The sequence below is a fragment of the Scomber japonicus genome, chromosome 18 (assembly GCF_027409825.1).
Source record: "Scomber japonicus isolate fScoJap1 chromosome 18, fScoJap1.pri, whole genome shotgun sequence".
In the NCBI taxonomy this organism is placed as follows: Eukaryota; Metazoa; Chordata; class Actinopteri; order Scombriformes; family Scombridae; genus Scomber; species Scomber japonicus.
The window spans coordinates 22973849-22984800 of record NC_070595.1 but is presented as its reverse complement, the minus strand read 5'-3'; the positions used below and the strand labels follow the sequence as shown (position 1 = coordinate 22984800).

At 40.5% G+C, this 10952-nt stretch overlaps 1 protein-coding gene across 1 annotated transcript; it reads right to left on the bottom strand.

The window, feature by feature from the left end:
- Positions 1-205: 205 nt before the first annotated feature.
- hs3st3b1a (heparan sulfate (glucosamine) 3-O-sulfotransferase 3B1a) lies at positions 206-10739 on the bottom strand. Its single transcript, XM_053337915.1, has 2 exons — positions 9920-10739; positions 206-869 (listed from the first exon to the last, which is right to left on the bottom strand). The coding sequence occupies exons 1-2, from the start codon at positions 10411-10413 to the stop codon at positions 251-253; spliced, it is 1113 nt and encodes a 370-aa protein (XP_053193890.1). The 5' UTR covers positions 10414-10739; the 3' UTR covers positions 206-250.
- Positions 10740-10952: the final 213 nt, after the last annotated feature.

Below are 10952 nucleotides of genomic sequence, written 5' to 3'. Positions count from 1 at the left end.
TTGTGCTTTTAGGAACATGTTGGTAAGAACTGAAAAAAGAACATAAAGTGTGTGATGGGCAATGAATAAACCTGGTTAGGCAGCTTAGTGAGTTAATATCATAACAATAAATTATCATAAAATAGACTTCTGAACTTTTTACACATCCACCAAATACTGTACATACACTATAATAATATCTCCAGAATGATACAATTATTTTAAAAAAACACAGAGGGACAAGCATGAGTCTGTTGCATTAGATTTCCTCTCAGTCCCAGCCAAAGTCTTGACCAGTCATCTGGTAAAACTTGCTGTTAAAGGGTTTATAAAAGTCTCTTAGCCTCTGCACCACCTCTGGGTCAATATTAGGATGGGTCCGGCCTTTGGTTTTGCCCAGACAGTGTGGCTTGCTGTTCCCCTCAGGTCTCTTAAGGCAGGGGAAGCCCTTTGCTGGGTTAAAGTGGAAATGCTTCTCTGTGACCACCCTCCTGAGCCCGAGAAAGTCCTGAACGCGAGCCATCTCACCTGCAGGGTCGCTAATCAGACGCTCTCCGCTAACAAACAGCAGCTGCTCCATGGGGAAGAACTGGAGCCAACGCTCAAGGTGCTTAGCATACATGCCAATTTGAACGGCGCTCCATGTGGTGTCAATCAGACCTGCTGATATGTTCTTAAAGGTCAGGGTCTCAAATGAGGGGATGTCCGGCTTCTTGGAGCGAGTCTGGGTGTAGTCTGAGATGGCTCGTGTGACAGGATTCCGAACAACTACAATCAGCTTTGTGTCTTTAGACATGGTGTAGATGCGATCAGGGACCTCCTTGGTAACATAGTAGCTGGGTGTCTTCTCCATGGTCAACTGGCCCTCTGATGACTTGGGCATCAGTTCCCTGCAAAGCACACAAACACACTGATTTTACATTTGTGCCGCAGGCACTATATTGCATATAAAAACAAACCTGTGCCATTGTATATTCTATTCTTATTTGTATTGCTGACACCTTTTAGAGCCAACAACTTACAAAACCTCTCATACACGAATATGAGATTAACTTTGACAGAGTCTCTCCATGGCAGGTTTAAATACTGTCAGGCAGGAGCTAGTCAATCATCATCAAGAAGACAATTGTAGACATCATGAGCAACATTAACAGAGTCAGTGAGTGTACCTAAAGTGACAGCAACTGGTAGGTAGCGCAAGAGCCCTATCAATCATCTGTGATTGTGTGTTAGCACAATACACACTTCATAACATGTTCTAAATACAAACCCTAAAGGAAGACATCCATCTCCCGCAGCTACATTTAATCTACATTAAAAGCCCAGTCCTCTTTCAAATACCACAATCCTCACATTGAAATATTCCACACCTTCATTACAGTATACAAAGGACGGTTTAACTCTGAATAGGCAATATTATGCCTCTTAATGTCATGCCAAGACAGATGACTTTGACTGCACCTTTTGTCAGTAATGTTGTGCAAAATTTTGGAGAAGCCTTGCATTCCTTAGGAGAAAATGCAAACCTTGAAAGCTGTCTATTCCCATAACTGCATATTCTTCATGACCCTGGATGCCTCTGGGTGATCATAATATAGCCTGTTAACTGCAGTCCTGACTGGATAATGGCTAAAGTGAGCCAAGGGGGATTAGGATTAAGCCAAACAGGCTAGAGCATTAGGGGTTGGCTGGTTGACTGGCTGACTGCCTTGTTGGCTGACTGGGCGGCTGGCTTGTCTCTGGAGAGGGTGAAGGAAAAGATGGCCACAACAATGAGAGTCAATGGTCAATTTATTCATGAAGAAGTTTCTTTTTAAGGGATAAAATAACAAAAACCTCTGTAGAGTTGAAAGCAACCCGATACAGTATGAGTGTATGTGTGTGTGTGTTGTTGTTGTTGTGGTTGCATTGCATCTAACAGCATTTTAGAAAGAAAAAGTTCCTCATCTATGTTCAACAATACAATAAGCTACAGACTACAAAATTACAAGAGCTACATTAACTCTTCTATTGCTGTGTCACTAAAATTGAATATTTTAATCTTTACAATGGTTGCAGTTATTGTGTATACATTTAATCTTACAGTTTACTGTCCTCGGCCCCTAATTATAAACCCTATAGTGAAACACAATTATAATTCATCTAACAGTAGTATTTGAGACAAGTAAGGAAAAATTATTTCAAGAATTTATTAAATTCCATTAAAAGCAAAATATTACTCATCCCTCCAAGGACTATTTATGGCAAGCAAATTAAGTTCAAACACACGTGTTAATGGCAATATTCTGTCTATAGCTCGCCAACAATAGCACCACAAGGCACATATTATGTAAAAAGTGTCAAGTGCATTCATCAGTCTATACGCAAGATAAACTGACCATTCCTTGCACAGTGGTTGTTTGCCAGCCCAGGCCACACTGCCTACCCGAGCAATGTGTGTGCCCCAGGAACCTCTTTCCTTTCGTTTCAGCACCTGTGTTAACAGGTTAGAGCAGCCACACAACTCCTGTCAGCCGCACGGCTCAGGCGTAGCTGCTTCACACGTCACCTATTTTTTCTGATCTGTTGATAGTCATGTATGGCCAGGGCATAAGGGTTTCACTTAAAATACAGATGCATCTTGAAGTTCAGTCAGTTTCCTATCAGCACCCATGTTAACAAATGTTAACCGTTCAGACCGGACAGCTCACGATCTGCCGCAACACCTTCTGTATTTTTTCTCTGTGTACTGTGAGCAAATCTGTCAAACTGCACAGAGCACATCAAGGCAGTAAGGAATTCAACCCACACACAGGAATGGCATGGAGCATCCACTTCATTTTATATATTGTAACCCCACATTTCCAAGGATGGCATTGCTATAAGATACTTTAGGCCAATCAAATGTCAAATTGATGAGTTTATTATTTAGCCTGCAGCTTAGTTTGCCAATGTCGAGCACATCGTGGACAACGCCTTTGTTATGTTTTAGTTTTACTGTCTAAAATGCTAAAATCTCTTAGTTTGCTGTTAGCATGGTTCTTTGGCATGTTAGCTCATAACTTGGTTTGCTCATTTGTACTGATTACTGAATATTTATTTTACTTAATAGGCTAAAGATCAGCTCCACGTGTGATTACAAAAGAGCAGAAGAATCACTTGTTGACTAGTGCAAAGGAATGCGTTCAGTGTGAATAGCCAGGCTCATGTTCACATGGGAATTACATCAGTGAAAGCTGAAAAGCATCAGTCTCCAACATCAACATTTCAGTTATTACAGTATTTGGTAATATTGAAATGTTTTGATAGTGAGTGGTTGATCTAAATTGAACAACGGGAAAGAAGAGGAGCCGTGTCATTAAAAGTGATTACCATAATTTCCAACCATCTGTTGGTACACACACAAGGAGCTTCAATATCCCTCTCTGAACCCAACAGCTTTCATCTTGGTGGAAACGAGCAGAAAATGGCCTGCAAGATTTTGTTGTGTAGAGCAACAGGAAAATCTTTAGCGATTATTGGAAAAGTAGGATTAACCCATACTTCAGTAGTGCCATAAACACACAAGGGGTTGTCTATCTTATGCAATTTCATCACCTAATGTCACCTGCCCTTTCTTGCCTTTCTATGGAAGGCCCTAGGTCTTACACATTTTTTCCATTTTTCACTCCCTAAGTGCATTAGCCAGCATTGGATGTGGTGGAAAAACCACAAACCTAATCAAGGTAATAGGTATGAGAGACACAAACAGCTCTATCAGAACCCCCTGCAATTATCTCCTGCATCTCTTGGATACACACAAGTGGAGCGCTGGAGGCCTTTCTTGAGGCCTCAAGGGACACAAAAACTTACTACCAATCAAACTTTCCACTTAGTCCCAGAGCAAAACAATCTGTGTGAGCAGTGCATGCATTATTCATCTCAGCAAAGATAGAGCATGAGAGAACATCTCTGACTGAGTGAGGAGTGAGAGAGTTGCCTTAGGGGGAAAGATGTAGCAAGCAATTTGCTCTGCTTAATAAACAATGTCGCCTGGAACCAATAGGTTTTAGTGCATCCTCATCTATCAATCAATCACCCATGAAAAGGCATCATCATTCAGCTTCAAGACAATAAAAAAATAAAATAGTCCACTCTCCAGAACTGAAATGTGGAGTGCTGAGCTTTGCCTCTTCATGAATTTTGCATGTTCATGTTTAATGTCATAAAGGTAAAAACACAGCTTTACTCAACTAAGTAGGCCGTAAAAGTCGTAAAGCAAGGAATCTGAGCTTTGAAGAGTTTCTACCTATTACTGGTGTCTTAAAAATAAATCTATATTGATACTTGCTCACACACATAAACTTCCTCTGCCCTCTAACCTGTACTGTTGAAATCACAGGAGAACAGCAGGACTGGGAAGATAACGGTGTGAGGTGGAGAGGAAGACGGTTAAGAGAATGAGATAAAGCAAGAGGAAGGAGTAAAGAGAGGATTAGAATAAATCAGATGCAAGTGCAGGAGGATGGGGATTACATAGGTTGACCCACCTGACCCTGAAGCCTAAGTCAATTTTTTAAGTTACTGCACTTAAGATGCTGCGACTGCCTTCTTCTTCATACTTACAACAAGCTTCAGACAGATATTAATCCAGGAATTGCTATGTTGTGAAATTTGGCTGTGTTGTGTCTGCTGGGCAGTCAGGTGTGTCCATTAAAGTGGTTGCTGGGGAGACGCTGCCGCCTTGTTTACATTCAGTGCTATCAGAAAGCAGGTTCAAAGGTAGGAATTTACAACATGTGCTTGGCTGCTGGATAATGCCCTCCGTAATGAGTTCACAAGTGCGAACAGAAAAAATAAAAAAAGACTTACATATCCTGTATCCTGCAGTGTTCTGCTCGACTGGCTCTAATTGGCATCTATATTTCAGCTTTTTAGACCCCTGTGACAAGAGACTGCTCCAAAAAGACCTCAGCATTATCTAATGTCATGATGAGTTCTAATCTTACACTGCAGTACTGAGAAGGGTTGAGTTACTGTTGGGTGAGAGGTGGTGGTATGTGACCACTTAGAATAATCAGACAAATTTGCAGTGAGACAGATTCCAGACAAAAATCAAAGGGGAAAGGATCTTTAGGGAAGGTGTTCATTGGCCTTATAAGCCCATCTCATTTTGCATGTAAAAGTCATCATCATTATACTTTACACTCAGGACCTTCTTTTGTGACATGGAACAGCATCGAGTATCTCAACAGCATTGCAGCATAACAATGATAGTGCAGAGAAAGCCTTTTTCCCATCCTCCATTATTACTGTCAGTATGCAGAATTCAAGGCCACCTGGCTGTCTTATGGAGACGGGCCCAATTTGAAAGGAGGAGGAGGAGGACCACTGTGTGAGCCATTCCGGCAACCCTCCTACAACTGTCACCCTTACATTAACACATAACAATTCTGACAGTCGGTTGTTTATAGAACCGGCCCGCACTTTTTTTCAGGGTGGTGGTGCCTGAAAAATTACACTGGATGTTGATCACACTTACACAAAGTGATTATAAACAGATATCAGGATCAGTTGAGAATGTATGCACTGATGGTTCTAAGCTGCTACTTGAGTCTCTGTGTTAACATATACCTGTAGTCAGAGAGACTTTGGAAAAATATATAAATCAAGTTTCAGTGCAATTTATAATGGACAGGCTTTTTTGGATGACAACATAAAGGTGTGATGAAATAAAAGAAATAACCAAAGCCAAACATTTTCAAGTGCCAAGGAAACAAAGGAAGATGTTGCATCAGCCTTAGAAAGCCAATGATGAACAAGCAGCACCATAACCCGACAAACTGGTAAATTATTATATGTAATGATATTATAATACTCTGGGTCAAAGAATGTGTTTGTATCATTAAATATTACACCTTCTAGTATTAAATATGGGCTTCATTTAGATTGTCAAAACATCACATTTACTATAATAGAACTACCTTTAATTGATCTAAGAAATCCATTCTTTGAACGAAATGTATGTTTCCAACTCATGCAGCAGTACAATTAGGTAATTCCCCACAGATGCATGCTGGTCTGAGAGAATCAGCAAAAGCAAACAAGACTTCAAAGAAGCAAAACAAAGATGGCTGAGGCAGATTGGTGCTTTTGAAAGTTGCTCCGACTTGCTGTCAGGGAGTCTCTGCAGTGGAGAGGACAGAAGCAGGAAACAACACATCTCTCTCTGAACATTTTACAAAAGAGAGCGATGAGGAAGACAACAACTCAAGGGGATATAATGGAGTGAACTTGTTTTGTTTCAATGTTTCCAAAGTGCAGTAATAAGTGGTGCGGTTTGACAAATTGCCTCAAGCAAAAGCCCAGGAGGTTGTTCCAGCAAATTTAATCTTCGATCTCCAGAAAAGGGAGGGGAGGTGCATATTACCAGTATTGACAATCCACTGCACTTCAAGGAAAACTACTATCATTTTATTCTTTTGGAGTAAACAATGTGATGACAGACAAGCAGACTTTGCAGAGTTTTGAAAGTGCTTGGTTGCATAGTTTGTGGATATATTTTAGGAATGTTTGAAGCAACCGCTAACATGTGTGAATTGTTTCTTCAGAGCATCTCATTATCAACCTAATTTTCTTTTTGTTTCCTGTCAGTGTGCTGACACATTAGTTTAAGCTGGGAGATACCTATATTGAGAGCTCTCTCACTTACACCAATCCCCCTGTGTCCTTGCAACGAACTAAAAGAGTTGAGTAAGCAGAAAAGCCACTCATGGACTCAGATGAACCTACTCTTGGGAAATACAACTTTCCACACAGATCTCTGAAAGTCAACTTTCAGGCTAAAAAGCTTAATTGTAGAGTTTGAGTCTTTTCTTGGTCAGGTTCCAGTGAATGCTCTTTCTGATGAACTCCTGCTGGGCTTCGTCAAAGGGCACTTTCACCCTTCTGAGCACATTTGCATACAAAGTGAAGGCAGAGAAAACATGTTTCACACTAATTGTCTGCTCTTTTATTGTCGGGGTTAATGCAGACCTCAGGGGTTCTCCAGCATCCCCTTTCATTGAGCTCCATAATGCTGTTGCGCTTTCTAAAGACTCACTTTAAATTTACTGCCCTTTATCTGCCACTGGCCTGCAGTAAGCTTCCCTGGGGCTCTGAGGAGGATTACGCTGTCTTCTCTGACACCCTCAGTGAGTTAGTAAGAAGGCCATTCGTTGTTCTATATATGTATCCACAAGAGGAAAAACATGATTTCAGCAATTAAGTCAGAAGACATTCATTTGAGTAGCGTGCATTCAGTAGTATGAGCAGTTAACCTGTCAAAAAAGGCAGACGGGAGTAAATTAGAGTGATGCTGTTATTAAAGAAAGGAGGGGCCAAGGAGGAAGCTGTTCCCACGGCTTTGGTTGCCTTCTGTGCTCTGTGTGAGTAAGTGTGCACAATTCTCTGCCTGCCTGTCTTTTTTCTGCCTATGGGTGAAAACGTGCTATATTGTAGTTGATGTCCTGCTGTGTTGAGGCCTCTCGTCTATGCGGGGCTCCGGCAGGATGGACACAGTAGACCTCCAGCAGTATGGACACACCAATCACAGCAGATAAATGGTGTGGGCACAACTCAATGCCACCACAGGAGCTGATAAGCCCACCCAGTAGACTGCTCCTTTCCCCAAGTTACGGCTAACCATTATTCTGAAGGACTTGAAGTGAAACATATGGGTAAACAAATCAACATACACAGTCGTCTGGCTTTATGCTGTTAGCTTACCTCCTCTATGACATAGTCCTGAACAAACAGGTGACGAAAAGTTTAACAGGCCTCACAAAGACATGTTGAACAGCTACAACATCATATAAAACTGCTCATTTATGAAGTCAACACGTAGACACAGCTCTATGTGGAAAAAATAATGTGTCCAATATCACTGTGCGCTATCATAAAGCTAGATGGGATGTTCTGGATATCCACTGAAAAATCATTAAGGGTTGACTCAATGTCATGTTGCTGTGCAGTATGGGGTCAATCTGTGACACTGTGTTCTCAACTCATGCCAAGTTGTTTTAATTAGCCAAATCACCTCTCTAGGAAAAGAAACCTTCATTATGCACGTCTCAGGACGAAACAACAAATAGCTGGCATTCTTAATAATACACAACTGTTTTTTAACTGTTATTTAAATAACCTCTCATATTATCATTTAATGATAGCTTCTCCTTCTTCTTATACATCATTTACTCTTAATATGCGTTGCCTTAATCGCGCCTTAACTACTCTTTCTTATATTTTACTACTCTTTTTGTGGGTCGTATGAAGAGCGTGAAGACTTAGGCAATACATTTTGAAAAAATCTTCACTCATTCGACTATTTCAATTTGTCCTTGTTTCTCAGTCTGTGGAGATGGACAAAAGACCACTCTTCACAGACTGATCATCCAAAAATGTCCTAAACCTGTCCGGAAATTCTTAAAGGAGCTTAAGCGAGAAGTCCTTTGAACAATGCTTCGCTTCCCCTATTGTAGCTTTATGGAGCCAGCTTTGAAACAGTGTCTAGATCCTTTGACATTGTTAATCCCTCGGTTCAGCCAAATGGACATTTGAAACAGCCGTACCTCTTGTTATCTCATATTAACAATATGGTTTCTCAGATCAAAGTCAAAATCAAACTCTTGCATATTGAGCTGTTAGAGAAAGCAGTTGCCATGACAGAGAATACTGTACAATGAAAATGTTATGCTACACTATGCTGAAGGTGCTAGCTTCCTTAGATCCCTGATCTGATTTGACATTGATGCCTATATGGATTGAAGATCAAAACAAAATACTGAATCAATAACAGGGAACTGATAGTCTTGAGTCATTCTCCTGGCTGCTTGAGGATGACAGCATGATGTAACTTGCTGATGCCTAACCACAAACCAAAATCTGTTTATTTGAACAGAATCCACTAACAAATGTAAGCTCTGCTTTATCTTGTTCTACCTGGTGCCCTCCTACTTTTCAGAAAGCCAAAGTAACCCTATATCCAATGACAGATGTACAAATATTCCAGGAACACTGGGTGAAGGTCATGCAAACAAGCAAAAAATCGATTGTGCTTTGTAAATTTACATGACTGAGAAGGGTAATGTCAGTGCCAATGGAAGATTTTGGTCATTACGGGAATATATGCATGTGGTGTTATGCCCTATTTGCGTACTGTGGCATGTGTGGAAAAAATAATTACCCACTTTAAAACTGTAAGGAGAGAAAAAGGAGGAGAAAAAAATGGTGTCATCTGAAGCCTTATCACCTAATCAGCAGTATTTTACTGTGCAATAAATACCAATAGCAATTCCCATTACTCATAATGTAACTGAAACTAAAATGAAAAAACAAAAGTATTTGCAAACTGTTCATCATAGAAATCTAGTTTAATTAAGACAGTAATGTAATGGACTGTAAATATGGACTCCATAAATTGATAAAGTATTATAAATTCAGAGCAAACTTAATAAAACTTACAGAATTAATTAAGAATAAAACCTTTCTTATTATCTTATCACCTATCCTTCCTGCAAATGTTAGTTCATTTCACAGTAACTGTTCCAGAAAACTTTATGGGACACGATGACTTGCCAAGATCATGTAATGTAGTATGGTGTAAGATGAGAAAGTTAAAGTTTACATGAGGATAAACTTTTAGAGGAGCAAAGTCTTCATGTGAAGTGTGTGAGTCATTTGCCTTGACGTCACATCTGGATATTATACAATCAATTATTTTCCCTTTTACACCATCATCATCGTCATCATCAGCATCATATATTCCAGTCTACTGTTTTGTGTACTTTATGGATAAATTATATCATGTTACAAATTATATAAAACGTGCATGGACTGACCAGGTATAAATAAAAACACCATAAGAGGAGCAAAATTAATGTTTAATTCTGGGTTTTAACAATTTAGAATAATTGATCATTTGTATCAGTGTGATGTAAGCTACCTGTACCACTCCAGTCCTTTGTCGTAGTTGCGGTCGAAGAAGTGCGGCTCGGCTCCCACCGCCCTGATGTCCGGATGCAGGCGCAGAAACTCCAGAAGCGCCCGGGTCCCTCCTTTCTTTACCCCGATGATGATCGCCTGGGGCAACTTTTTACTTTCCGATTCATTGAGGAAACCTGACATGGCATTATCATCCAACGCCTTCGCCTCGCCTCTAATTTCATCCCACTCGTCTCCTCTGCTGTCCAAATCGTTTTCGTTATTCAGTAAGTCCCTGGACGCCCCGAGAGAGGACTCCTGATTGTCAACTTCAGCGTCGTTGTCGTGTCTGTTCACCGAGCTATACGTCAGGTTTGGCACAGTTGAGCAGTAGCCAACACAACAATATATCATATATACCCAAAGAGACAGCATTATACAAAATACAAAGAGTTTGTTTTTCACGTGGGATGATGGCACAACATGTAGACTGTGTAAAATCGGACTATATTCCATAGGACCGCCGTGCAAAAGTTAATATATTCCAGTCCACAGGCATTTTGGAAAAGGCGCCTCAGTCCTCTGCCATGGCTCAAATCCTGCACAACCAGTGCGTAAAATCCCCAAAACACAATGCTGAGCCAAAGTGGAAACTGATACTGAATTGTAACACACGTGCGCTCACTTCCAGATTTAACTCCAGTCCTGCATGAAATGTTTTATTCTCAATAGAAACAAAATGAAAATGAAAAAAATCACAATATAGGCTGTGAAAATATCACCAGGTGAGCGATACGCGCGTCAGGGACTGGGTTTGTCTCCCATCACTTGTGCTCAGTGTGTGAGCGCACAAACAGCAGCACCAAGTTATCTACGCCAGGCAACAGCGTCAAGCAAGCCAGAATATGATACCCAAACTTCCGGTATAACCTTTCAAAAGTAAATCTGTGGCTTAACATAAGGCAAATCAATGAAATAAAAATTCTATTTGTAACCTAGTAAAGAAATATATCTCTCATCATACTCTAATCCCACATTTTTGATGGACCTGTCTG

Coding starts and splice junctions, on each gene's coding strand:
- hs3st3b1a (XM_053337915.1), bottom strand. CDS start 10,413: ATGGAATATAGTCCGATTTTACACAGTCTACATGTTGTGCCATCATCC. Junction 870..9,919: donor AAAGGACTGGAGTGGTACAG/GTAGCTTACATC, acceptor TGTGCTTTGCAG/GGAACTGATGCCCAAGTCAT.